The 26900-nt window shown below is 51.3% G+C and overlaps 13 protein-coding genes across 13 annotated transcripts; 5 read left to right on the top strand and 8 right to left on the bottom strand.

Moving 5' to 3' along the window:
* Positions 1-1872: 1872 nt before the first annotated feature.
* On the bottom strand, positions 1873-2436 carry N7506_006059 (uncharacterized protein; the record flags this gene model as incomplete). The annotated part of the gene is made up of 1 exon (XM_056955352.1): positions 1873-2436. One exon carries the CDS (start codon positions 2434-2436, stop codon positions 1873-1875), a length of 564 nt encoding a protein of 187 aa, XP_056809686.1.
* A 901-nt stretch (positions 2437-3337) lies between these two features.
* N7506_006058 (uncharacterized protein) lies at positions 3338-4176 on the bottom strand (the record flags this gene model as incomplete). The annotated part of the gene is made up of 3 exons (XM_056955351.1): positions 3338-3379; positions 3446-3970; positions 4063-4176. 3 exons carry the CDS (start codon positions 4174-4176, stop codon positions 3338-3340), a joined length of 681 nt encoding a protein of 226 aa, XP_056809685.1.
* A 739-nt stretch (positions 4177-4915) lies between these two features.
* Positions 4916-7458, bottom strand: N7506_006057 (arrestin family protein; the record flags this gene model as incomplete). The annotated part of the gene is made up of 3 exons (XM_056955350.1): positions 4916-5626; positions 5676-6739; positions 6792-7458. 3 exons carry the CDS (start codon positions 7456-7458, stop codon positions 4916-4918), a joined length of 2442 nt encoding a protein of 813 aa, XP_056809684.1.
* Positions 7459-9582: 2124 nt separating this feature from the next.
* Positions 9583-10588, bottom strand: N7506_006056 (uncharacterized protein; the record flags this gene model as incomplete). The annotated part of the gene is made up of 3 exons (XM_056955349.1): positions 9583-10266; positions 10346-10471; positions 10523-10588. The coding sequence occupies 3 exons, from the start codon at positions 10586-10588 to the stop codon at positions 9583-9585; spliced, it is 876 nt and encodes a 291-aa protein (XP_056809683.1).
* A 767-nt stretch (positions 10589-11355) lies between these two features.
* Positions 11356-13097, top strand: N7506_006055 (uncharacterized protein; the record flags this gene model as incomplete). Its single annotated transcript, XM_056955348.1, has 5 exons — positions 11356-11727; positions 11873-11980; positions 12032-12679; positions 12733-12865; positions 12919-13097. 5 exons carry the CDS (start codon positions 11356-11358, stop codon positions 13095-13097), a joined length of 1440 nt encoding a protein of 479 aa, XP_056809682.1.
* Positions 13098-14411: 1314 nt separating this feature from the next.
* N7506_006054 (PIG-Y family protein) lies at positions 14412-15475 on the top strand (the record flags this gene model as incomplete). The annotated part of the gene is made up of 2 exons (XM_056955347.1): positions 14412-14713; positions 14764-15475. 2 exons carry the CDS (start codon positions 14412-14414, stop codon positions 15473-15475), a joined length of 1014 nt encoding a protein of 337 aa, XP_056809681.1.
* A 290-nt stretch (positions 15476-15765) lies between these two features.
* N7506_006053 (acyl-CoA thioesterase) lies at positions 15766-16878 on the bottom strand (the record flags this gene model as incomplete). Its single annotated transcript, XM_056955346.1, has 2 exons — positions 15766-16608; positions 16660-16878. The coding sequence occupies 2 exons, from the start codon at positions 16876-16878 to the stop codon at positions 15766-15768; spliced, it is 1062 nt and encodes a 353-aa protein (XP_056809680.1).
* Positions 16879-17737: 859 nt separating this feature from the next.
* On the bottom strand, positions 17738-18370 carry N7506_006052 (mitochondrial 37S ribosomal protein bS6m; the record flags this gene model as incomplete). Its single annotated transcript, XM_056955345.1, has 3 exons — positions 17738-18173; positions 18243-18274; positions 18347-18370. 3 exons carry the CDS (start codon positions 18368-18370, stop codon positions 17738-17740), a joined length of 492 nt encoding a protein of 163 aa, XP_056809679.1.
* Positions 18371-18423: 53 nt separating this feature from the next.
* On the top strand, positions 18424-19380 carry N7506_006051 (glycine decarboxylase subunit H; the record flags this gene model as incomplete). The annotated part of the gene is made up of 3 exons (XM_056955344.1): positions 18424-18742; positions 18897-18959; positions 19067-19380. 3 exons carry the CDS (start codon positions 18424-18426, stop codon positions 19378-19380), a joined length of 696 nt encoding a protein of 231 aa, XP_056809678.1.
* Positions 19381-19688: 308 nt separating this feature from the next.
* dscA (ubiquitin-protein ligase dscA) lies at positions 19689-22112 on the bottom strand (the record flags this gene model as incomplete). The annotated part of the gene is made up of 1 exon (XM_056955343.1): positions 19689-22112. One exon carries the CDS (start codon positions 22110-22112, stop codon positions 19689-19691), a length of 2424 nt encoding a protein of 807 aa, XP_056809677.1.
* A 500-nt stretch (positions 22113-22612) lies between these two features.
* Positions 22613-23000, bottom strand: N7506_006049 (putative NADH-ubiquinone oxidoreductase 14 kDa subunit; the record flags this gene model as incomplete). Its single annotated transcript, XM_056955342.1, has 2 exons — positions 22613-22854; positions 22967-23000. The coding sequence occupies 2 exons, from the start codon at positions 22998-23000 to the stop codon at positions 22613-22615; spliced, it is 276 nt and encodes a 91-aa protein (XP_056809676.1).
* Positions 23001-23272: 272 nt separating this feature from the next.
* On the top strand, positions 23273-25584 carry N7506_006048 (BOD1/SHG1 domain-containing protein; the record flags this gene model as incomplete). The annotated part of the gene is made up of 3 exons (XM_056955341.1): positions 23273-23500; positions 23574-25326; positions 25382-25584. Coding segments are annotated over 3 exons (2184 nt in total), but the record flags the coding sequence as incomplete, so codon positions are not given.
* Positions 25585-26017: 433 nt separating this feature from the next.
* Positions 26018-26688, top strand: N7506_006047 (NOPCHAP1/New4 family protein; the record flags this gene model as incomplete). The annotated part of the gene is made up of 2 exons (XM_056955340.1): positions 26018-26458; positions 26515-26688. The coding sequence occupies 2 exons, from the start codon at positions 26018-26020 to the stop codon at positions 26686-26688; spliced, it is 615 nt and encodes a 204-aa protein (XP_056809674.1).
* Between the last annotated feature and the right edge of the window lie 212 nt (positions 26689-26900).

Raw genomic sequence — 26900 nt, 5'->3', positions numbered from 1 at the left:
AGGGTACTATTGCAAAGGGCGTACCCTGGACGCGCTTCATTTGTTCTCCGCTGTTCAGTGCATTGGAGGTCCAGACTCCCAATCTCCTAAGGTTATAAACCGTACGATTCGTTAATATAATCGTGAATTCAGTCATATGTTATCGCGATGTGTCCTATTGACCCTTTTTAACGAAATTTAATCTAATTATCGGCTTGTGGGGGTATTCGGTACTTATGCTTCATGCAACCTAGTCTTCAATTTAGTTTGTGTGGCTTCGTTATTGTTGGGAACGCCAGGCCACACCATAACAACATCAACATCGAAGCGACTATTGAGGCTTTTTTTCGAAAGACTACCGGGCGGTGATGATAGCGATCAATCTGATCTAGCTCGCCTTACATCCGAAAATCCACCCCTCAAAACTCCACTTAGGGCCCATCAACCACGTGGACGACATTTTCTCCACGTCTTCCACTTTTCTATCCAAAGGTTCAGCCCATCACTCTGTTTTGATTAAGATTACCGCAAGATCAAATTACCTCCTCCACCGGCACAGAATATCCCTCATAACCGGGGTTGACACCTGGGAATTGACCACAGTTTCTTCAGCAATCGAGTTTTCGTGTGGAGTACCGAAGCCACAGCCGTTACCCACCTTCCAAAGAGGGACGCGGTACATACGTAATATGAAGCATAGCGCTCATCGGCAATGAGAGCATATCCCGGTATATGTGGATCCCAGTTCAAACGTCTCGTTTCAGGGTTGCCGACGATTGTTGTCTGATCAAGAACGGAGATCTACAACAGAGCCGGCCACATGTGGTGAAACATGTTGTAGATCATGTATACCATCATCCGAACCGATCGATATCAGGGACTAACAGACTACGATTCGGAAGTTGGCTCGTTCCCCGCAATTGGACTTCGGGTCTACATCATGCTGTACCCGGCTGCAATGGACTGCAATCACAGCCTATTTTCGGTCCAAGCATATTGTACTAGAGCCCAACTCCAACGTAAGGTTTGAAGAGTGAAGTGGCTATTTCAGGAACGATTCCCATTCGATGTACACTTGGCAGCCAAGAAATTGGTTAATTAATCTAAGCACTACTTAGTACTCCGTACTCAAGTACCGATCAAGGATCATGCTACCCCCTTCCGATAATAGAGTGGTCCAAGCCAAGAGACCGGGAAGTCTCTCACCTGGAAGCGAGAGCAGCGGAAGAAATTCCGACCTATTAGACGATCTGCTCACCTTTTGCCGCCTCGCTTCGTGCCATAGTGGGGTTGTTTGGATGCAGGGGCTCAAACTCTGTTTGTATCAGTAAAGTTATATTGGTCTTCGTGCACGAACAAGTTTGATTGCCGCGGGACCTCGGGAAGACCCGAGTCGATGTGATGACGTCTTCTGCATGTACTTTTGAGATTAAGCAGGCTGCTGTGGGGTCGGGCAGCTTGTACTCCAAGTACACCAATTGGCAGAGCTGAGTTGATTAGTGCATAGTTCCAAACTTTACGTTTGTCCAGCGTGTCAGAACTGCTGCAGGTCTAGAATATACGCTGGTTTCACATTGATCATGAGAGTGTATTGTGGATCAGTGGAGACAAACCGAGGTACACTCACGCGGTCAAAACGTGAATATCATTTTAAGAAAGGATCACTGGATTTGCGCCTACTGATCCGCTTGAGAAGCAACCAAGACACACAGCGTTGTACAATAAATGAAAAGGTCGTAAGGTAGATGGCACGAAGTGACCTATTAAAAAAACAAAATAGATGAACTTCCCACCACGCAGGATATCAGGAAACAAAAGGCCAACATGAACACGACTGCAAGTCATACGTTCGGCCCGGGTGTCCACCAAAGCCCCAGCCATTCCTTATTGCCTCTAGAAGCGAACCTCGGGCCTCATGATGAGTGATTTTGGAACGAAAGGCGGAGGAAGAGGACTGTATCGCGGGCCGGGTCTGCCTTTGCGCTTTTCCGATCTTGGTAATGGCAAAGCTGGCAGATCTCCAATATTCAAATTGATAATTGAAGACTCACGCTTCACATCAGATTTCTGGCTTTCACGTCGTCCACCTTCAGATATAATAGTAGATGTCGACATCCTTGACTTGCGTCTGGTTGAGGGCATGCAAGAAGCTGTTATCAGGGTACCGAGGTGGTAGAAGGTTTCTTCTTCCCCATCTGATGGGCTGGTATTTGAAAAAATGTCGGATTGGATTGTGTGAATTAATGTGCGATTGGCAGCGGGGTTCAAGACAGCAGGCTGGTTGGCAATGAATTCTGTCGGGTCATATGGCGTCGTTGTGGTGAAGCTTATATCACACAACTGAGGTACCTCGTCATCGGGTGCTTTTTCATTGTCGACAACAATCATTGGTGGACACGGCAATTTTTCCGTATCAGGTCTTGGTCGGCGGAACCATGACTTTCTCAGAAGAAACATTGTGATGGTCGATGCAAGCCTGGATTCAAGGGCGAGGTTAGTAAAGCAGGACAGAAGAGATATTCAAATCTCGAGAGAGACTGCTCACAGTTCGATAAAGATTGGTTTGTTGCGTCCTGACGGTAAGCAAAATACAATCACCACACGTTGAATTAGTTTGCAGGGTCTTTCAACGTCCGAAGCAGCTCCAGAAGTCCATCAGTCACCTATATATCTATACCACCCGATATCAACCCAGAGATCAGTGAAACAACACATTTGCAACAAAGCCAGGACCCGAGAGAAGTCTGTGCGGCGTACAGCGCAACCGTATCTGAAACGCCATCCAGAAATCCAGCCCCGGGGTGTAGATATTCCCAGAGGGGCAAACGTTGGAACTTCGGCAGATTATGATTGCTGTGACTGGTGGAGCTAAAAATGTGGGTATTGAGACTGCTGCCTCTCTCGTTGGCTTGCAGCCAGTCAGCTGTGGCATTGCAAGCTTGGGATGGCTCGAGGACAATGTTGCACTCCATTCTTAAACATGTCAGCCGTGTACTCGACTCTCTACAAACGAGCAGACTTCCAAACTCATGCCTGGCCCACCTTGATCAAGCCTTGCTATCTCAGCCTGCGCGAGATTACATTGATTCCAGTCTACCAGCTGTGCTAATGTCGTTTGTGGATCTGGCTACGTGCATTGAGTGTTGGGTCAGGTTTGTAACAGGGCTGGGGATAGATTACCCTCGGAACTCGATTGCAACGTCAAAGGCCCCTGAAGTGAGATGAAGAAAGAAACAAGGTTTGTATATGTTGCTGATCATCGGCTTATGCTAGTTCATGTCTCGTTGTGCATGGACTCACCACGCTGGTCTCACTGCTATCGCAGCCCATTTGACGATGGCAGAATGAACCGGAAGGATCAATTCTCACTCAGCTTGGGATTCCGTACCATGCAGTACAACTAGAAAAGAAAAAGGTCAGCAACATCCCCAAACCACCTCGAGTCCCCAAAACAGGTCCAACATACCATGCACGCATCCTCCCCATCCCGACACTCCATCTCTTTCCTCATTTCGAAGCCCATGCGCTCGTAAATCGCCACATTAGGAACACTCTTCGAACTCTCCAAATAGCACTTCACCCCCTCCTTATCTGCCCTCTTCGTAACAGCCTCAAACAACAACCTCCCCACACCATTCCCCTGCGCCTCAGGATTAACAGCAACAATATTGCAGAAATAATATCCTTGCGGATCATTCCAAATAGCACCCTGCGCTTCAGCCTGCCTTTCCTTCCAAATCCAATACCTATTCGTCCTCAGCCCTCCACGACCAAAATACCGCACATTATTGATAAGCTGGTTGAATGACAAACTCCACGACTGAAACCAACTATACCAGCTCTCAGGCTGCGTAGCTGGATGCGGCGCCAACCAGCAAGAAACACCTAGAATAGTACTATCACCAGCCTCTTTCGCGACTTGGAATAGCGCATTGTTGATACCCCAATTGCAACGCGCAGAGAGCGAGTCATAGTTTCTCTGTTTGTTGAACTAGATCAGAGCCCGTGCAATCGGTCGAAAGACCGTGCGAGGGCGATTGTTAGTCTAGCTCGTTGGGATTCTGCTTTGTTGTCGGCACTTACTTTGGAAGAATCGAAAACCCACTTGAAGTATGGGTCATCTGCGAACGCTCGCTGAATGACTTCGATGGCACCGGGGATATCGGCCTCGGTGAGGTCAACCACTTCGATGCCCATGGTGGAAACGCGGAATATCGGATCTCGCTACGGTCCGGGTTCCGATTCAGGTTCTGGTAGGCTCTGCTGAGCGGCTGGTTGCGAGGTCTTTTTTCTTGAAAGCATGGTCAGTCGGGGTTCGAGCGTCTCGTGGTATGTATTTTGCTTCAGGATATGCACCGACCTGGTTCTACAAACGGGACCAATCAGTGTTGTTTGTGAAGTGCCGGCACAACGCCAAGGAACCCTGCAGGGATCGATCCAATCGTTTCAAGAGGTTCGGCTAGGGCGGAAATCGTAGAAACAAACGGGAAACAGACTCGGGGTGGTTGAGGGAGAAAAGAGCCAAAAAGGAAAAGGGAGAGCAGTGTTGATGCTTAGATGTGGGGAGAGCTAAACCGGGGAAGGCAGTTCGATGCGTTCCAGGCGGTGGGCGCCGTTGGAAAATGGTTATCGGGGCTACTTTCATCTGGAGATGATTGAGGACCATTTGGTGGTACAATAGATGTATCAATATTGAAATCGAGATATATGAACCGGTTCGCCTTTTATCCCAGTATGAACAAATGAAAATAGACATGCAAGACAAAGGAAGAAAAAAAACCCTTGATGATCCAAACCCCCAACGCGCAGCCAAAACCCCAGATCTAACGAGATCGCTGGAAAAAGCATGCCAACCCACAAACCCAATACAGAAAGCGTAAATTCATGATTCAGACATCGTGACGCTCGACTCCGGTTAAAGAAAAAAGAAAGGCGATCATTGGAAGTAGTCTTCGATACGCACCCACTCGCGGGGTACGTCCATGCTGCGATTGACACGACCGCCAGGCGTGAGAGGAACATCAACGCGGCCCCGACCACGGTCATCGTCATCGTTTTCTTCGTAGAACGAAAGTCTGGAGAAATAGTCCTCGAGAACAGCTTCGCGATCGTCGCCAACGATCGTCGCGTATTCTGGGGGTGGGGTCATGAGAGGCGGTGCGGGAGGCACATCCTCAAAGGCGGGCGGGGCGTATGACGGGGCGCGGAGAAGGTGCATGGGACGGGGCGGTACGGGTGCAACTGCAGGTGCAGCATGTGTGGGTGTGGTGCGATCGTTTGGCGTTGCGAAGTGTGCCTGTGGGGGCCGAGCCAGACCGCCCGAGCTGTTGGTGAAGCTGCGCGAGAAAGTATGACCCGTTGAGCTGCGGCGCGAGACGTTGGCAAGGTTGGGATTGCTGTCTTCGCGGTCCGAGCCGGCCGGACTTATGACGGGCTCGCGGGGGGCGAGGGGTGCTCCTGGACAGCCACATTCGAATTCCTGGGCGGGAGGCACAGGCTCTTCGGCGGGTCGGGTGTAGGCTGGGAGATAGATGTTGGCCTGGGTGGCCTTGCAGGAGAGAATGTGGAAGGGTGAGTCGATGGAGATTTCGAAGTGTCTCCGTTTTGTAGGGTCTCTTTCGTCAACCTTAGACAGGCGGAGAACGATCTGGATTCGTTAGTACAAAGAATTGAAAGCGAGCGGGCAATGTGCGTACCTTGATCCAGTGGTTAATCTGGATGTTTTCGTATGTGGTATCAAAGTTCAGGCGCTGGGCTTCATCGCGGCCTTTCATCTCGTGACAGCTCGGGAGCTGCACATTGAACTCCATCTCGGTAGGACCGACACCGGAGTCGTTGGACAAGTTTCCCAGTAGATTTGTCCGATTACGATCCACGATCTCCTGTCCTGAAGCGGCCGCAGCGCGCTGGTCCCAGTCGATACCTCCTCCTGCGGTAACACGCATGGAGCTGCCGGGATACGTGCTAACGCTGGACGAGTCCGCCCGTTTTTCAAACAGCAGCACCTTCTTCGCAGGCTGCAGCCGATGAACGCTCTTGTCGGCTGTCCAATGCTGCACATTCTCCGTCACATAAACCTTGATCCGGTGACATTCCACTTTTGCCAGAGGCGTCAACTTGAACGCAATTGGGATCTGAGAGCCCAAGGGGAATGACTTTCCCGAGATCACGATGTCGTAGTGAAGCTGATCTTCCCAATTCCGCGAGATCGCAATCGGCTCGACCTGTTCCAGGGAGCCCTCGGCAGGAGTGCGAATCACTGGGATTTCCATGGTTCCAAGCAGGTTGGGCCGGAACGCACCTGATCGTTCCACCATTGCCTCGAGATCATACTTCACGGATCCGAGGTCGGTTTTGATGGATTCTGGTAGCGAGCCATCAATTGGGAACTCGAAGCTGTAGAGGTAGTCGCCCACGGGGAACATGCGGTAGTTGCGCTGGGGTTGGTTCTGGGTGGTCGGGGGCTCATTCTTGCTGAAACTGCGTGAGTGGCCACGGTTGTACTGCAGGGATAGGCGCTTGGTGTCTCGAGGTGTGGGCGCAGCGAGTGAAGTGGCAGAGTTGCGGTTGGAGAACAGTTCCCGTGTTGTCATTGTCACTCCCTCCTTCCCGGGCACAGCGGATATAGGTTTGGCGTGCTGGTAGTAATGCGCGCCGTACTCATTCTGCATGAGCGCTGTAACGCCATGGTTGAAATAAACCACACCATGTGTGAAGAGATCCTTCTTATCATGGAAATGGATCTTCTTGGGGGGAATGCCTGGGATTTTGAATTAGTCTCGGTCTTACAGAATGGATGCGGTGTAGATTACCATCAGGCCAGTCAGTTTGGGCATGGCCGCGGAAGCATACAGAGATCTTCTTGATCTTGATGGTTTTGGTGACCTTCAAATGGATCTGACCACGCAAGATCGCGGACTTTTTACTGCTCGGGTCATGCTGGTCGTAGCCTTGCAGATATAAAACCGGTTCGGTGAGGGCGATTCCCACGGAGATACCACTGCCGGTGGCGACAATCTTCTCGTTGTGCAACGGGGCGAACGGGGTGGTCAACTCGGGCGTGGCAGGATCCTCCAATGACCTCGGCATCACCTCAGTGGCGGAGGAAGTGTCCGAACGCATCTCGGAATCTAAATCGATCGATGGGGCTGACGGAGACAAGATAATCTCCGAAACTGGTCGCACACCGCGGCGCGGGGTAGGACGTAGAGTAGGCGCCTGGACTCCAGACGACCGAAGGCGAAGAAAGCGCTTCGCGTTTTCCCGTGGGCCTGCCAGCTTTTTCAAGATCGAGTCGCGACGACTTAGTTTGGGGATTGCTTGTTCTGTCTGGCACACGGTCGGGGAACGTGTGAGAAGGCTGTATATTGAGTCTCTGAAGGAGGGTGGCCCTGTAAAACCGGAAGGCGATGTGGGGTCACTAGAGGCCGACCGGGAGGTGAACTGCGCCGGCAGCGGAATCATGTTAGCTCCTATCATCGTGACGGTTTCTTTTGCATCGTGTGCACGATGCGGTGGTTTCTCGTTTTTTTCGGTCTTTTTTCGAACCAAATTGGGCAACAGGAGGCTCTCGAAAGAACAAAAGAATTAAGTAGGACAGCGACATACCTTGGATCTCGTGGTACCGTGTTTTGTGATCCCTTTTTTTGTGATCCCTTCGTTCCTGTGGTCAAGTAAGGGAGAAAGAGTGGAATTCTTTAAGGCGTGGACTTCATAAGCACGGCTCCTCCACTCCAATGATCATCACGCAGATCGCAGTTTCAGAGACCAGGATTGGCTGAAAATTTGTGGTCCTTAGGTTTTCCTTGATCTATTATTTGAGAGTGTAATGTGGCGTTGGCAAGAGAGACGATATGTCGACATGTATACTTCACTAGTTGGACTAGATAGAAGACTACTTAAGAATTACTTTGGGGGGAAATGACTAGTACTTGAAAGCCTCAAAAAAAACCGATGACAACACGATTGAAACACGGGGACTCAAATCCGGCGATCCGGGCAACAGTCGACGGCCTCCTCGGCAGTTTCTGCACGCTGTCTTCCATTGGTCTCACAATTAGGTTGTGGAGAAACATTCCAATCCACACTTGGAACAGAAATATGAAGCGGATAGACTCCGGATCTCACGGCATGTCAACGTCTAGAGCCTCTTTTGGTTCGTAATCCGCCTCGGCTTTGTCGTCCTCAACCGGCTTCATGGGTATCTCGGGATTCGAACTCTTCCCCTTTTGTGCAAAAAAAAGTGTGATAACGAAAGTCCAGAGTGCGGGGGGATGATATACGCCTCATGTGAGGTTCATGTGAGGATCGCATTGCGCGTCACTGTCTCTCAGCCTTTTGATAGCGTGTTCATCATGTTCTTCCCATGGATTGGCAAACTGTATCTAAGACCCAAAAGGTAGTCGGGCATGAACCTGTCTTCAGATATAGTAAATTAACTGCCCAAGCCCACTTCTTCCCGTTCCAAATTATGGACATCGAAGACAATACGTGCTCAAGGCTGTTCAATGTGTACAAGGTTTTCTAGCCCTGGACCCTGAATGGCCCGGAAGCCTTCCCCTCGGACAAAACGGGCGATCTTCCAGTATAACATACACTTGTACACCGCACGAATATCTCTAGATGTTGTCACCTGTAGGCTTTCCGGCTGGTGCATGAACCTTTATGACGACAATCCACATGTGCAGGTTTTTCTCTCATCTTAAATTACTGGAGTACTGGGGCGCTGGCGTGTTTGGCAAGTCTCCCAAAGCGGGTCTGTGCCGTTGACTATGACCTCATTAACAAGCCACAAGCAGGGCAGAGGGCGTCGAGACCCGGGCAAAGACCCTCCCGCTATTTTGGGAATCGCTTTTCCCCACGATCGCCGATGAGCTGTTCAGCGGAAAACCTGTCTGCCCTGATTGCCCTCAGGGCTTCTCCACGGCGATCATAACTTAAGGTTGTGCCCTATACTACGTCATTGTGTCTATCAAATTGTATTGATGATGTGCAGAGTTCCTTAGTTTGACTAGTCCAAGTAGTCTTCTAAGTTCCCGCGCTATACTCCGTACAGTAGTAAATACTTACAGGTGCGATTCACATGTCCTAGGGCTCTGGTCTCCGCTAGGACCCTTGGAAACTGTCATGCTACCAGAGTGTGAGTCGTGGTCCCGGCGATCTTGACCCATATGAACATACACCGTGTGTATGGTTTCAGTCATGCCTTGCGGGGCGATTGCAACGGTGGGTTTGTCTCATAGGCGGTTGGGCTATAGAAATCAGACTTTAATTCAGTGGACACTGTGCCCGTCAAAGTTCGTCGAACCCCCTAGCGTTGCCAGGTCGTCGGATCCACTTTGGTAGGTAAGGCACGAGTGGGAGCACTCGTGTTCCACCACAGCCAGGTGTCGAGGCTGTGAGCAGCAAACATTCTATAACCAAATAGGTAGGCTCAAGGCAATCTGTAAGGTTGGGCGGTCCGACCAGGCAACACAGTGGACGCCACAGATCAATGCTAGTGGAGAATGCAAGCGCATGCAGATCACAGGATACTATTTCCCCAAAATCCCCGGCAGATGACTTTATCGGGACTGCATCTCAGCTAGTGTACATCTCCAGGGCTCAGTTGAACCAATTATCATCCAACTCATTGACGTTCATCAAACTGTCCCCCTCCAATTGATTGAAGTCTCCACCGTTCTCTTCAAAATTGTCAGTATCCAGGAACAGGTCGTCGAAATTGGATTCCGCTGGACCCATGAAGTCCTCCGCGTTGCCCTGCTCCAGGAAGTTCCCATCGTCCCCTTCAGTCTTCTGTAGCTCCATGTCAAACGCACCGCCACCGGTCGGAGGCTGAGGGGTGTTGGACTTATCGGCGCCACCCGTAAAGTTCGACCCCGATAGGAAAGCTTGATTGCCCATGTCGTCATCGTTGAAGTCCAAACTTAGGCCAAAGTCATTGGTGTTACCACTTTCATTCAGAACTGAGTCAAATGTGAGATCCTCATTTGTACCAGGGAACGCTTGGTTGAGTGCGCTGCCGCCTTCTTGTTTGATGGGCTGCTGCTTCTCCTCCTGCAGCTCGGGTTTGGTCTCTGCAGGAGTTGGTTGGCTCACAGGGGCAGCCTCTTCTACTTTAGGCGCCACCAAATCGAGGTCTATTTCGACTTTCTCAGCTGGCTGTGGCTGATCTTCAAGCTTGACTTGTTCATTCACATCGCTCATGGCCACGTCTTCGACGGGTAGAGGTGCGCTAGTTGCCTTGAGGGCATCATAGTCCCTTTCCAAAAAGGCTTTGGCGATGAACTGCTGATGGTCAGAAATGAAAGGAGAAGAAAAAGCAAACATTGACATCGGGGTCATGCGCATAGATCGATTTACTCACAATTTGCTCTGATAGGTTGTCGAGTGCATTTTGGAAACTCTCATGATACAAAGGGATGGACCGTTGGAGGTGGGTTCTCGAGGGCATTGAACCAGATTTGCGAAATAAGCGACCGGTGTCAATAAGCTACAAGGGTCAGTTAGATGGTGCCAAGCAACAAGTCGAGTCAGCGCTTACCGTTCGCTCAACGATGCTGGACAGCTCCGTGAGCGACTCCGGGTTTGAATAGCTGGCCGTCGCCATGATATATGAGAGGTATAGAGGAAAATCACCCGCAGGGCGGCAGGGGAATATATTACTTGGTAGTTGACGGGGAAAAAGGTTGATATATCAGAAGTGGGCGAGAAGCAAGTCCCGAAGTAGCGAAGTCGAGAAGTAGCGAAGTAGCGCAGTGTTGCGGCTAAACCCAACGGAGTAAAGACCCCACCCCTAGCGGTTAACTCCCTTCGCTGTCCTTCACTTCTTTTTCTTTCTATCTCGCACCTCTTCTTTCCTGTTTCCTGTTTCCTTTTTCTTTTTTTTCTTTACTGTTTGGACTTTCTAGCTTCATTCCCCGCCGGGACTTGCATGCTTGGATTTCTTTGAGCTTTCTCCGTGTTTTTTTCCGTTGGGCTTTCAGCTTCAACACCTTACCCTTTGTATCGCCATTTCGACCATTTCGATACTTGACACCAGCTCGACCGTTTCGACATCTCCGACCGTATTATACTACGACGACAATCCCCTCGGACACAGCTGGATCGATCTCCTGCTTCCTATTTCGGTGCCTGAGCTCTGTTTACACCTGCTCTTTGTCTGCAGCTGAACGTCTTATTGGCCTTCTACTTCCCCTCGCCTTTATACCACGTATATTTCCGGTCTTATTTGCGATTGTGGCTTTCAGCGACCTGCATTGTCTCAAGCCCCGAATTTGACAGATCGCCCGACACCGTTCACAGTCTGACATATATCTCGACCTCACTCGCTCTTGATCATCTTTGACATCCCACTGTTATCCATCGGCCTTCGCAATGTCCGAAAACGCCCAAGCCTCGACCCCTGCCTCTCTGCCTCCTGCGCCTCAGACCGTGGTTGGAAACTCACAGTACGATGGTGCTCAGGGCAATGGCAACCCCTCCCACATGCCCCCACCCCCGCGTCCTCCTGTGATCATTCCCCAGAACAACAACCCGATCCCTACGGCTATCACCTCGCCCATGTCAGGGGGCGCTATGTTGTCGCCCACTAGCGCCGGAGGATATGTCCGCCGAGCGGCTCCTGAGCCCAACAAGCGAGCCCTCTACGTGGGCGGGCTGGACCCTAGGGTGACTGAGGACATCTTGAAGCAGATTTTCGAGACCAGTGGCCACGTTTTGAGTGTGAAGATCATCCCTGACAAGAATGTAAGTTCTCCTGACATCCCCTGCATATTGCCCCTCCCCCTGATTTGCTGGGTGTCTTGCATTCCTCTAATTTATCTGTTACTTGAATGTCATTTCGTTTTGGTTTATAGTATGAAGTGTTTTCTAACAAGTGTACTTGAAATAGGGACAATTCACCACCAAGGGTCACAACTATGGTTTCGTTGAGTTTGACGACCCCGGTGCTGCTGAGAGGGCTATGCAAACCCTGAATGGCCGCCGTATTCACCAATCGGTAAGTTTCCACACGGCTTTACCTCGCGACTTCGTCCTAACCTTGCTTAAGGAAATCCGTGTCAACTGGGCATATCAATCCAACAACACCAACAAGGAGGACACCTCAAACCATTTCCACATTTTCGTCGGCGATCTGAGCAACGAAGTCAACGATGAGGTGCTAACCCAAGCATTCTCTGCATTTGGTTCAGTTTCCGAAGCCCGTGTTATGTGGGACATGAAGACTGGTCGCTCCCGAGGATATGGATTCGTCGCTTTCCGCGACCGCGGTGAGGCCGATAAGGCTCTCAACTCCATGGACGGTGAGTGGCTGGGCTCTCGGGCTATCCGCTGCAACTGGGCAAACCAAAAGGGTCAACCATCAATTTCCCAGCAGCAGGCCTTGGTCGCTATGGGCATGACTCCCACCACCCCATTCGGTCACCACCATTTCCCCACTCATGGCCTCCAGAGTTACGACATGGTTGCTCAGCAAACTCCTCAGTGGCAGACTACTTGCTACGTCGGCAATCTCACTCCTTATACCACCCAAAATGACCTCGTCCCCTTGTTCCAAAACTTTGGTTACGTTCTTGAGACTCGTCTCCAAGCTGATCGCGGATTCGCTTTCGTGAAGATGGATTCACACGAGAATGCTGCCTCATCAATCTGCCAACTGAATGGTTACCAAGTCAACGGCCGTCCTCTCAAGTGCAGCGTGAGTTCTCTTATGCACCCAAATCGCCAACCTAGCTAACCAACTTTCCACAGTGGGGTAAGGATCGCCCTCCTACCGGTCAATTCGACGGTTTCCCTGCTGCCCAAGGCAACGCCGCCGCTTTTGGTAATGGCCCGACTGGCTTCTTCCCTCAATACGGCGGTCCAGCCAACCCAATGAACCAAGGTAAATCGGACATTCCCCTGCTTGAAGTTAGCACTCGCTCACCAATGTCATAGGTCCTGCCCCTGCTGGTCGAGGCTGGGATCAACAAGCCAACAATTTCAATGGACCTGCCATGGCCGGCGCCGCCTACGGCCAGGCAGGAAACGCCGGAGGCTACGGCCGCGGTCAGCCCATGTCCCCGTCAGGCAACTGGGACCAGTCCAACAACTTCAACGGAGGCTACCAGGCGTAGCTCGGTTCTTGACAGTCAGTCGGTCTGGCCGTGCCCCGCTCGTTACGACAGTCGACATTGACTCACAGATCCCAGTTGTCATGCATCTCTTCTGTGTTTCTCTCTCTCCATAGCACCCTCTACAATTCCCCATCACCGTTGATATCTTCTGTTTTGATTTAAATTGCCTCGATGTGGATTTCAAGCGAGCAAGCTGCTTTTGTTGAAACGGAATTTGTGTCTTGCGCACCAATACCCCTAACCCTATCGTGTTGATGCGATCTTTTTCTCTTTTTCTTTTCCTCTTTAAGCGTGCCTTGCGATCAAGGGCTCCTTGGACTTTGGCGACATCACAAATAAAAGCGACCTCCCTACTCTTTCGCGTATCTTTGGCTTCTTCTTCGTCTTTCTTTCTTCTTTCTTCTTTTCTTCTTCTTTGCTTCTAGCTTGTGTTGTATGAAGTTTGGCCTCGCGCTAGGCCTGCGTTACTCATTTTCAACTATCCTTCTATGGGGTTGCCATGGATTTCTCGGTTTGACACCTTTTTGGCCCTTTCCCAGAGTATCAGTATATGTGATGAATCTCCTTGTGTTCTATCTGCCTCCAGGCGTTCTAGCTCATATACCATATACCAATTTGCCTTTCTGCATTTACTTTATAAAGATCCGCTTGATCCCTGTTCCGTGTGTTGATTGTTGTCGGTTTTTATTACTATTTGCCAATGATGTGCTCTACAGGGTTCCAAGATTGACCATTCAGATTAAGATCACTTCCCAACGTTCATGGATCAGGTCTAATAGAAACGACTGAATATATTTACCTGGACAGTGAACTTGAACCTTGGAATATAAGGCAGCAATCTGTACCCGTGGACATACTCCCGGGCTCAAGTCTTGCAGGGGTCTCATTTCAGTTTTATTTGTACAACCATCATGTGTAAGCTATCGGTCAGTTTGTATCACCTCCGGAATGAGACAACTTTGTTTTCTGGGCAAAGCTCGGTCCGTTTTTCGTATATACAGGAATTTGAGATCCAAGTCTAAACAGCGCCTTCCACTGTCCCAAGGTTGAAAAGACTGAGATTCGCTACATTGATACTGGTTGGATTGTCAGGTTGCGCAGCAGGGAGGAGATTGCTCGAAATTAACGTTGACTCCAAAAGTAACACGGGGAATGTTGGCCTGAGATCACAGGCTGCAGCGCCACTCCTTTCCCCGTGCAGCAACTTGACACTTGAAGAGAAATGCCCCTAAAACAAGCCAAGGTCAACAGTGGGAACTTTTCAATGCTGGTGGAGCAATTTCCAAGCTGACGTCTTCGGTTCCACCTGTGCCAATGGAGGATGACGAGCGAACCGCGGACTTCACAGTCCAACTATCACCTCGTGCGCGATCCGGCAGCACAAGCAGCCACAAGCGAAGCCTCTCCGGTTCCCTCTTCTCAAGACTATCCTTTCTTCGCATGAGCCAGGCAAATATCTCCGACCGAGACATGCAACACGATGACCCCGATCTCCGTTCCGACATGCCACACGGCCCCGGCGAAGGAGCCAGCCGCGCAATGTCCGCCGTCATGGCGCAGCGCCGAACAAGACGCCGCCGCGGCTCCCTCCGCAAAACCGCATTGCTAGGCACCAGGTTCGAGTCCCGCGACAAAAGAGCTTCCAAAGCCGAAGCTCTGCGCCCAGATCCTCCCCTCGACGACTCACAAACTTCCCCCTCAAGACTCAACTCTCTCCGGATGCCCCCAAACCCCCTCAGCATCTCCAGCGCCAGTCCTTCGACGATGACCAGTCTCCTTGGTTTCGCACAAATACTCAGAAACCAGTTCGCCCTTCTATCACCCGCCGCCGCCAGGGCCTGCAACATACACTCCATGGCGAGGAAACAGCCACCGATGACGAGGATCTCCCTTCCCTCCCGCGTCTTAATATGAACCCCTCCGGCCAGGGCACCAGTCCCCAAAACACCGCTTCAAATTTCCATATCTCCCCGCCTCCTCCGGACAACTTCTACCTATCCCCGGAAACAACATACAGGCCGGTTCACCGGCCCAAGTCCTCCCCGCTCGCCACGCACCCCGTCGAGATGAAGAGTAGTCCCGAAGTAGATTGGGATTATTCCGAAACAGAGTGGTGGGGTTGGATTATTTTGGTTGTGACGTGGTTGGTGTTTGTTGTAGGCATTGGGAGCTGCTTTGAGGTTTGGAGCTGGGCTTGGGATGTTGGGGAGACACCTTATGCGCCACCGGAGTTGGAGGATGATCCTACCTTGCCGATTGTCGGTTATTACCCTGCCCTTATCATTCTCACGGCTGTCATGTCGTGGGTTTGGGTTGTGGTTGCCTGGGTGGGGATGAAATACTTTAAACATGCTAATATATCCGGAGAGGATATCTGAGTCCTCTTGCAGTCTGTATATAATCAATAATACCCTTGTTTGAGCGCTTTACAATATTGTTTCTGTTTCGAAGGTTTTGACTATAATCCAAGGCGAGAAAGGAGAGCCTGTCACCTGGGCAGTGCCCATCGATGGCCACTAAAGCCCCGAAAACCTTGAAGCCAAGATAGACTGGCAATGACCTCGGGAAGCTTGGTATGATATGGCTCGTGAGAGACGGGTATACTATTTCCAAGATGAGGGATCTAGTCGAGGAATCGCAGACATGCTATGTACAGTAATGATCTTGATCACAACTTAGGAGTTTTCCCCAACTTCCTCAGCCTCAACATACTATCTTGTAACGAAGTACCAAGCAGTATTCCATCAGGACTCCAAAGATGACTTTCATGCACTGACCGATTCTCTGCAGCCTGGGGCGTCCACCCCTCCTGCACAAACCACTTCATTGGCAGCTCGTCCTCTCCACCAACACTTGCCCAATCGATCATCCGCATTGCTTCTGCATGTCGATGTAAGATGACAGTGAGTGTGAGGCTGCCCATCTCAGTCCAGTTCTTGATTCCCAGCGCGCGAGGAATGAGCAACAGCGAGTTCTTGTCACTGGAATACATATGCGCACACGCATACAGATTATCGTATGCTCCCGCCTCTTCTCTCTCTCGAATCTGCTCCACGGTAGCAGTCGGGTCCTCATCTGGTGATCCCTTAAGCCGGTATTGCGTGAGCTGGCGATAACGTTCGGGATGCTGCTTGATATCCTCGGCGTGGTTGTAGTCTTGCATGTCGACCTTGCGCACGTCCAGACCCGGGAACTCGATTTCGGCAACGTCGCCTTTCTGGACGAGATCAATCCACCAGTCTACGTCGATACTGGGACTGATGTCCTGAGCTTCTGGTCGTTTAGCCGAAAGAATAGAGTCGAAACGCTCCTGTGCGGATGTTGGTTGGTGGTCGAAGAGATGTTGTCGTTCATCGCGCTTGAAAGAACATATACACGAGAAGCAAACTTTGCCCTCTTGTCGGGCATCGACGGCTCGTGTGCTGTACATGAAGCCATCGCGGACGTGTCGCACCGTATAGACATAAGGCGTGTCCAGACGGCCTCCGAGAACGAATGTCCCCGCCATATCCTGCCATTTGTCAGCTGGCTCCTTAGAGTCATTTCATCTGTCAGCACTTACATGGACGACAAACCCCGGACGGACGGTCTTGGATGCTGCGTATGCGGACTGCGCGTAGACATGTCCGCCAAACGCGCGCGTCCCTTGGCCAGGAGGGTACGGGGTTGCTAAAGAGCGGAAACGTTCAATTCTCTCTGGGTCTGCTGTGTCCGGGTGTGAGATTGAGATTTCTTCCAGTTGCTCTAGCGCCATCAATTCCACGAATGAATGCGGGGACATCAGTTCGTCCCCGTCGTCTGGGGCCCCCGCGTTGCGGAGACATAATGTGTAGTAAACAGCAGAGTTGTGCTGTCTTTTCTCAAAAGATTGGTGTCTCCAATGTTTCTTGCCAGTGGTTGTTGGTATGTCTTCGGCAGTCAGGAGCCGATGGTACCTATTCGATTAACACGATGGTTCGTGTTTGGTCGATCCTCCCCACGAATTCCAAGGTGAAAGCGGGGTCTACGTCCCACAGTTTCTGCACAGCAGATAATTCGCTAACAGAGACCGAGCAGTATGAGAATGGTAGATGTCGAAAGGGTGTCAAAGCATCTATAAAGCTGGGATGTACCCCGGAAATAAGTGACGGGACCGGCCGGTGCCTCGGCTTCTCAAAGGTCACACGGCACTGTTCCTTGCTCGGTTACTGTCAAGACGCGACATTCGGTTCTCTATCTGACGCCTCTTTTCGTAGCAAAGAGTGTCTCTCCTATGTGATAGCCATTGCGGTGACGACTTGATAAAAAGACCGAAATAACCTGGTCCCATGATCTTTCTTGAATGCTTTTAGGACAAGCCGGGTAGGCAGAAAGGTGTATCTTCTATGCTGTAGTATGATATGAGACGCGTTCCTGATGCGGATAAGAACAATGACTCCGACTTCACAGGCTCAGAGACATGTGGTGCTAAGGGGGAAGAATCGACTCGGGGATCTGTTTCGATCAAATTGGTATTTTGTACAAGATGCGCCAATTGTGCTGATGGTTTCGAGTGGCAATACCGTGCCATAATAATACAAACAAAAAGAAAAAATGCTGCAATCCAAGCCCACGCTCCTAATTCTAACATCGACGATTGAACAGACTTGCATTCAGCGATTTCAAACAGCTGGTGCACCTGAAACGTCCGCATCTGAAATGTCCGGGTTCTCTTCCTCGGTGAGGGTCTCTCCCTCGGTGGTGGCAGTCGTATCCTGATTCTCCTGGACTGTTGCGTTCTTACTGCTGGGAATCTGATCCGTGATGGAGCGAACGTTGTTCCAGGGCACCTGGCCGTTCACATCCTTGATCTCCTCGAGCTTGTCTCCGAGCTTGACCACAGAAAAGTTGATCATACGCGGGTCGAGACCAAGAGTGCGACGAATAGATGACTGAACAGCTCCGGAGGAGTCGAAGCGCATGATGAAGTGGTGGCCATCGGTGTATCGGGCCTGATGTTTTGTGGTAACCTTGGGAAGACGGAAGGCGCCCCAGTTGGTGTATCCGCGGACGACGCCGCCGGAGCGGATGACTTGGGTACCGGCGTTACGGGCGATTCTAAAGCGGTAATGTTAGGATCCGATTATATGGGCGATGTTAAGTCCAGTGATGTTGATTGAAACGTACTCTCGCACCTCGTTGAGGCTGCCCGGGCGGACCTGTTAACAGCATGGGTCAGCGAATCTGGACATTTTTGCGATCATTTGAAGCTCAATGGCAGGTCAACATACAATTGCAATCAGCTCGTACAACATGGCATCGAGGGGTGGCGCGCAAACCCTTGAGACAAAAATATAGCGATGACCCTATGAGGCCAGCAAAATCCGACGAGGTTAGCGCGCTGCTTATCGGAGTCTTGGCGAAGTCGTTATCGGGACCATGCGTCAATGAAACTCCGCCGGAGAAGGGCATCGTCTTTCCCTTCTACTTAAACTCTCCCCTCTTCCCATTTCTTTCCCACACTTTCAATTCCTTCATTCCACACTCCAAAATGTCCTCCGTCGCCCGTGCTATCCGTCCCTTTGCCTCTCGGGTCCTTGCCCAGAAGCCCATTGCTCCCATCTGCCAGGCTTCGCCCGCTTTCCGTTTCCCGCGGGGAACCAGGACCTTCTCCCAGAGCCCTCTCTGTGAGTACCCAGCACCCCAGATGCTATTCCGTGCTGCCTGAAGAGCTTCCAAAGACATTGCGACTAGCAAATAGGCATATTATTGCTCGAAATGTGCTTTCCATAGCTCTATGATGTCACGGATCGCTAACCGCATTTCAATTCGCAATTATAGCTCAGCTGAAGAAGTACACCGAGTCACACGAATGGATTGAGCTGGCCGACGGTGGAAAGACTGGTTAGTCACCTTTACCTTGGTCAATTGACCACAGGACAATTGCAGACGACCCATTGTGTCGACTTGCGCCTTCACCTATACAGCGGGGTAGCTAACACATCATGTAGCCAAGATCGGTATCACTGACTACGCCGCCCACTCTCTGGGTGATGTCGTCTACGTCGAGCTTCCCGAGGAGGGTCTCGATGTCTCTGCCGGTGAGCCCGTTGGAGCCGTTGAGTCCGTCAAGTCTGCTTCCGATGTCCTTTCCCCCGTCGCCGGTAAGGTCATTGCCGGCAACAGCATCCTCGAGGACAAGGCTAAGACCATCAACGAGAGCCCCGAGGGTGAGGGATGGATCGCCGAGATCGAGGTCGCTGACGTTGCTGAGCTCGATGCCCTCCTCGACGAAGCTGCCTACAAGCAGACCATTGATGCTTAAATCCTCGGAATAGAGACTGCTGGATCGTATTATAATGAGTCGGTATAAAGGTTCTCTTACATTGATTGGATTGTGGAAGTATTTTTTTGAGTCTGTGATGTTATATTTGATGTGTCCCAAATGGTGACCAATTTTCCTTCAACGAAAGCGTTTAGACATGTTGATCCCCCGTGAGTCGACATACTGTTCAACAAGAATCTTGCCAAAGTAAAATTTTGCTTTTGTTAATGTAGAGTGTTCATAATCATATTCAGATCCATGATGGCACACGCATGGGGGAAGAAGAAGAAAAAAAATGTTACAAAAGATTATACAGGGGGAATGGATTCCCGACAGATCGGACACTGGAGACGCAGTCTCATCCAGCTTTCCAGGCAAGCAGTGTGGAAAATATGACGACAAGGCGTAACCATGTAAAACCGCCGACTCAAGATACTGGATGCGCCATCGGTCACGCTACTCCCACCGGAAGCAGAAGGCGCGGGAAGGACGGGCACCTCGATATCTTGCATGCAGATGGCGCAGTCAAACATAGCCTTCTTGCGGTCCTTCCGCTGCTTGTCGTCATCTTTGGTGTCGCTGACTAGATCTCGCTCATCGGCTCGTAAAGATGCAATCGATAAATCGCCACCGCCGGCCTCAAGATCTTCGTCCGCTCCGGACATATCGCGTAGCGTGGGATGATAATCATATGCTGGGGGTGCCCAGCCACGAGGCACAAAGAAGCGTGGCCCAAGGATATCTTGACTGGCCAACACCCAGGCTTGAATCCATACCCATCCGATCATCACACATGCAGTTGTATAGTCGGGTTGGATGAACAATACATTTCCGCGGGCTGTGAGGAAGTATGTGAAAGGAAAGAGTCGTAAAAGACTCTGTCCAATGACAAAGTCCCACCGGAGAGCCTTGCGGCAGTTTCGCATCGCGTTCCGATAGATCTGGGGAATCCAGAAAGACAGATAGACTGCTGCCAAGGAACGTGCATAGATCGACCCGACACGTCTTGGCAAGAAGTAGGCCCAAAGGGAGATAAAGAACATTGAGGCCAATGCAAAGTAAAACCGCGCGTACATTACCGCGCCATCGTTGAGTAGTTGAGTCGGCGTCGGAGGTGTAGTTCGTGCAACGGGGGCTGGCGTATCTAGCTCATCTTCGGGGGCATCTTGATCGGGTGGCAAGATGATTGGTGTGGCCCCAGTGTCTCGCACTGCCGGGGCAGTAACTGGCAAAGGCAATGTGTCGGGGCGCGCAGTCTGAGCCGGCGTGCTTGAGGGACGCTCTTGCTCTCTTCTTTCCGGCTCTTGCACAAGCCAAATGTCCATCATGAACTTCATCCCGATGTAGGATACAGAAAGGATTGCTATAAAGAACACAGTTGCCAGGATCAGGAGCGATACTGACGCGTATAGCTCCAAAACAATGAACAATATAATCAACGCATCACCGAGCCCCATCATTGCAATTGTATAAAAGCTCACCCGACTCCGCGTGGAGGGAGTCGAAGTCTCTTTGTATTGGCGCACGAGCAACATAAGCTGCGCAACGAAGACACCAGAAACCACAAATATGAGATGCGATGCGTATTTTGCGTATTCTTCTTGCTTTGGTCCGGTGAGATACAACGAATCAGAAGGCGGGAATTCAGGAGTTCCCTTCGTTTCAAGTATATACCCGCAGTCCGGGGAAAAGACAACGGCAGACATGACCATGAGAGGAGGCTCTGGGAGTGGTGCTCCCATGGGATATCGGAGCTCTTGTTCGATTCGTTCCAAGAGCAATCTGTCGGCAGGGGAATCTCCCAGCATGACAGGATGTTGCTGAAGGTAGACGATGTGTTCACAGCTGGGGGATGGAAACTCGAGCTGCGATGTGCCCGCAAGTCGAGACCAGGGAAACAGAGTCGGGGGTCGACTACTCTTCTCCGAGATGGCATCTGACAGCGACTGCATAAGTAGCTGATGGGATAGTTCAAAGGTGTCGGAAGAAAGCATCAAGTGTGGCAATGCAAAAATTCCTCCATACTTCTCACTTGATGTGCTGAAAACAATGCTTCCGGTTTCTGGGAAGTGTACACCAAACAGGGAAAGACTCCGAGTACTACCCCAGAGATCTTCACTTTCCACTGTCAAGACTGCTTGCATTTCCCTCACAATTCCATTGCCCATCTGGAGCTCTTCGCCGCCCCCTTCTTCGATATCGAAGTAGAAGGTGCCTCGGCTGCCAGTAATGTTCTGGCTGAAATCGAGAGTCAAGTATTCATGCTCCTCGGCGAGCGCAGTCGTGTTGAGTGGTTCACGGCGATCCAAGCCATCAGACCGTCGAACCCAGTCTCCTCGAAGCTTGCCTGTCGAGTTGCGATATACTGGAAGCAGGAGATTGGTCAAGTTCAGAGTGGGTGATACAGTGGGGTCTTCTAGACCATTCGGAGGTTCTAGTCCAGCGCTTGTGATGGCCGATTGTAACTGGTGGCGAGCACGGCTTTGCACCTGGGGTAAAAGATCCCATGCATAGCTGTCATTTTTCCTTAATCCTGAGAATGGGAGCCATTTATCTGCGAGTGGGTCCAGGTCGCCGTGATGCGACCCATTCATAAACCGGAGCGCATGTTGCTCGCGGTCAAGCTCGCGTCGGTGTTCCCGATCTTCTTCAATCAAGGGGGAGCGCGGCTGATAGCTCAAGAGGATGTAGAAAGCCAGCACGAACAAGAAAAACGAGCCGCGGTTATCCATCTATGCCACGGGGGTCTCTGCTCGGACCTCTACCTCAAGAGACAAACGACGATAAGCATCGCGGGGAAGAAAAGGAAAGACCTGAGAAAAAGGCCAGGGGTCCAGACTAAGTCACAAAGAGATATGTTAAAATCACAAATGAATGACGAGCGTAATATATGTGCTTCCGAGAGAAGGAGTTGATGATGTACTCGACCCGGGGAGACTGCCCGCCCACTCTCTGCTGACTACTGAACCGGCGCCTCAGGTTCCGCCAACCTTGGAACGTTCTATGGCGCACAACTACCGCGGCTTTGTACCCCGTGAACAGATCAAGGGCTCGGATTTATTTCTAGTGAATTTTGAAAGAAGAAATTGAAGATATGATGCCTTCGCATCCGTGGCGGCAAATGACCCATAGATGCTAGGACTCGAATGCTGATATCAAACCGGTTGAATTTTGGTACAAATAGAAAAACGCATAGACAAATTGACCATCTCCATCATCACAGAAGCCTGGTTTATGACGCAGCTGCCAGGATACCACCCGCGGGCTTGTCTTCCCGCTCATCCCGCCGCCGGCGCTTCTCGAGGATGGCCTCGCGGCGCTGTGCAAGCATCTTCAATTGTCTGCTCTCAACACCCTGGAGCCAGTAGCCGAAGCTTCCACCAACTCCGGCGAAAAGAGGGTAAACCCAGAGGGATTCCTTGGCGAGGATGGGACGCATTTCGATACCGAGTTGCCAGAGGCGGACGGCAATGCCTGTGGGAGACGCGGTTAGTTCCGATAGTGACCACAGGGGGCTGAGCACCATTTCAATTGCACAGGGGAGTGCTGAAAGGTAGTCAATGCCATGGAGAGATAAATCACGTACCGAAGCCGCTCCAGAAGAGCACCTTGTGAACCATGATTGCGATCGGTTGCGGGGTTGTGGTTGCGATCCGTGTACGGGGAATGATTCAAAAGAATGAATCAAGGTGAGGATGTGCTGATTGGGTAGATCAACACCACAGCGACCGGGGTAAAGGCGAAAGTTGGGGAGGTTGCCGTCGCGATAGCACAGGAGAGACGAGGTCGAGCAAATTAGCGGGCCGCAGTTCCAAATCAAGGGAACAACTATTTTCCCCCTGCGCTCCGTTATCGTTATCGCTCACACGACTTCAGATCTCTCCAAGCTACGATGGATTCTAATGGCGCAATGGACGACTCTCAGAACTCGGAAGATGTCAAATCTTCGACAAAACGACCGATTGACATTGAACACGTGAAACGCAAGAAGTTCAAGACTGATGATCTTCCCTTATCATCCGCGCAGCATGCTATTATTGATAAGCTCCTACATTCGTTCAAGAAGAAGGGCGGATTTGATAGCGTTCGCAAACAGATCTGGGCTGATTTCAATGATGGGGTACGATCAAACTCAATCCATCGCGCCTGAATTCTTGGTTTTATCTCACGCAGTGGCTAACTTGACCCTACAGCAACCGCGAACGGATTTTACAAACCAGTTGATCGCGTTAGCCGAGTCGGAGATTGACCGCGAACCAGCCTTACTCTCCCGCGAAAGAGGAAAGGCAGCGACACTTATCGAGGGTGCTGTTGACCGCGGAGACGTCTACAAGAGCGTGGAGGATGCCATCGACCAACTAGCATCCAAACATCTGGAGTTCATCTTCGACTCTGTTCGCGATATTCGACGCCAAGAGGTCGGCGAGGAGTCTGCCAACCGTGAATTTGAGCAGGGCAATAAGACAGACGCAGACTACGAAGTCCATGTCAAGACCAAACGTGAGGAGCGCGAGAAGGTCTGGCGCGAAGAAGAGCGGAAGCAGAAGGAAATCGAAGAGGAAAAGCAGCGGATCAAGGACGAAGAGCGCCGGAAGAAACGTGAACTGGAACGCCAAAAAGACGAAGAGGATCGGGCCAGAAGAAAAGAAATCGACGAACAGAGACGGGCTGAGCGTGAGCGCCAGCGCGAGGAGCAAAGAGCTCTCGACGACCAGCGCGAACGAGAGCGCGATGAAAGATACGAGCGCCGAAGGCGAGAGGATCGCTATCGAGGATGGAGTCGTGATCGTAGTCGCACGCGAGATCGAGACCGCTTCCGAGATCGCTCACCAGCCTATCGCTCCGATCGCGACTTGTCCCCTCGGCCCCGAGATTCAAAGGAGAAGTCTACTGATTTGAAACTCTCTGTGAATGTCCCCGTAGACGACAAGTCACTGGAGGAAGCTGCTTTGGAAATGCTGCTCAAAGAAGGCGAAGAACGCAAAGCAAAGGCCCGTCAGAAGCCTGAGTTTGATTTCGAGCAGGCCGAGGCCATTGAGAACGGACTGAAGCCGACGCCATCAGGCTCGTCCAGACATCACGCCGATGCAAAATACTCTAATAATTCCACTCGAGCGGCCAGCCCCTCCCGAGACTCAAGGCGCGGGTCGATCGCAGACCGAGGTGATCGATCCCGGCATCTGACACGGGATCGCAGTCGCAGTCGCTCACGACGCCGGCGCGCCTCACGCTACGATTCAGACCGCCGCCGAGACCGCTCTCGGGATTCTGTGCGGTCCCGGGATCGCGACATGGACGCTCGCCGGGGATACCGCGATTTCCGTGATGACCGAGCCGGTGATAGAAGCTATAGGCCAGCCCGTCGGAGTCGGAGTCGATCTGCAGACAAAACCCGAGACCGGGCGCGCGACCGAGACCGCAGCACTGGTCGCGATAGGATTCGGGATCGATCGAGATCAAAGGATAGGGATCATGACCGCCGCCGCGATCGCAGCCGCAACCGAGAACGCGAACATGATAACTATCGACCTCAGCGTGCCCGGGCCTCTCGTTCCCCAGTGCGCCGAGCTTCGCGTGCTCGCCGCTCTCGAAGCCGCTCGCGCTCCATCATTCGGGGCCGTGATCGTCCTCGTTCACGATCGAGACGTCGTTCGCCCTCACCCACTCTAGATATAGACCGATATGTGCCATCTACAAGCAACAGAAGCAAATCGCCACGGAGGCGTGTACGCTCCCCCGAGCGAGAGCGGGATCGAGACCAGCGAGGAAGGGGCACTGACATCGATCGATACATGCCTGTGTCTGAACTTCATGAACGAGAGAAGGATAAAGACAAAGAACCTGGCCAAATCACCGAAGCCACCCCTGAAATCAGCACTGAAAAAGAAAAGGAGAAAGAGAAGCTGAAAGACGTCGACGATCGCCGACCTCGTCGGAGGAGCCCCAGTCCTCGAAGGAGTCGCAGTCGACGGAGAAGCCCCAGTAGACGTCGCAGTCCCAGCAGACGGCGAAGCCCCAGCAGACGGCGAAGCCCCAGCAGACGGCGAAGCCCCAGCAGACGGCGAAGCCCCAGCAGACGGCGAAGCCCCAGCAGACGGCGAAGCCCCAGCAGGCGCAGAAGCTGGAGTCGGAGAAGGAATCGCAGCCGACGAAGAAGTCCAAGTCGTCGTCGAAGTCGCAGTCGCAGAAGGAACCGGAGCTGATGTATGTCCGTGTATCTTTCAAGGAAATCAGGAATCGAATACCCTTAATAGCCAGTTCCATTTCAGTTCCAATATAGGATGCGCTTTCAAAAGCAAAGAGAGAGAAAAAACACCGAGCGCTCATCATTAGTTGTATGTAAACCCTACCTGACCGAAGCATCCATCGATGTAGATCACATGCGGCCGATAAGGTTATCGCCGGGGCTGTTATCGGTTCTCCACCCAAAAAAGTTGAATCCCCAAAACTCACGACGACAGTTCCTCCTCAAACAATACTTGACTCGACTCCAAGCAAGAAGAGCCTCTCTTGACTCCTTGGCCGTATCCCAAGATTCTGGAAACCTCCAAAATACCCCAAAAAGCCGCAGGCATATCAGAAACTTCAAAAAATCTCTGCGACCGAATCGCTCAGTTCCTCCAAAAAAACCCAGAACATGGCCACACCAACAACAATAGAAGACGCATCCACAGTCGGTGTCGCCTCCCAAACTATGAACCTCACAGACCGCACGGCGAATCGCCAGCGTGCCTCGTCCATTCAATCCGACTCCGACCCAACCTCCTCCTCTGGATCATCCTCCGAGGAAGACAGCGACTCCGACGACGAAGACGAACACCATTCAGACCATGAAATGAACGGGACCAAAGAATCGACTACACAGCAAACCGCCGACAGTATACCTCAGATCGGTGGACGCCCTAAACCGCGCATACATCGCTTCAAAGGCGACTCGGACATTATGTCGCGGCTGAATGCTTTCTTGCCGCAAATGAAGACCGCCAATGAAGATCTGCAGAAACAGATTGATGCTGGAAATGCTGGTGATTTGGTTCTTGATAATGCGGATGGTAATGGGGAGCGGTATATTGAAATGGTATGTTTATATGGTGCTGTATACGTCGATTGACATTGGCTAATTTGGCTGTGCAGGATCTTGGCCTTGGAGTTTTGGAAGAAAAGCGCGATGGCGATTCCAGTGATGAGAGTGACGATGAAGAGACCAAAGATGAGCACGACGAGTCGGATATTATTGGGAAGCTCATGGGTGGGAAGCCCAATAAACAGGAGAATGATAAGCCATCGATTCAAGAGATGGCAGAGTAGCCAATTGACCGATCTGGTTGTTTGTGGGTTGTACTCTGGTTGTTGCAACTTCACCGATTTCATGTTGAATTTACAAGCTTAGCATACGCATACATTGGCTTACTTGCATACATTGGGCACATCATCTCATGAACCTTCAGGGCTCTAGTTGGTTCTCTATCTCTCTCTACATAGGTACTATCGATGTGGTCATGGTTCTCATGACATTAAAA

Source organism: Penicillium brevicompactum (assembly GCF_028827555.1).
Source record: "Penicillium brevicompactum strain IBT 35665 chromosome Unknown utg000005l_segment0_segment0, whole genome shotgun sequence".
Taxonomy (NCBI): domain Eukaryota; kingdom Fungi; phylum Ascomycota; class Eurotiomycetes; order Eurotiales; family Aspergillaceae; genus Penicillium; species Penicillium brevicompactum.
The sequence above is the reverse complement of the archived record's forward strand: the minus strand, read 5'-3'. Positions and strand labels throughout refer to the sequence as shown.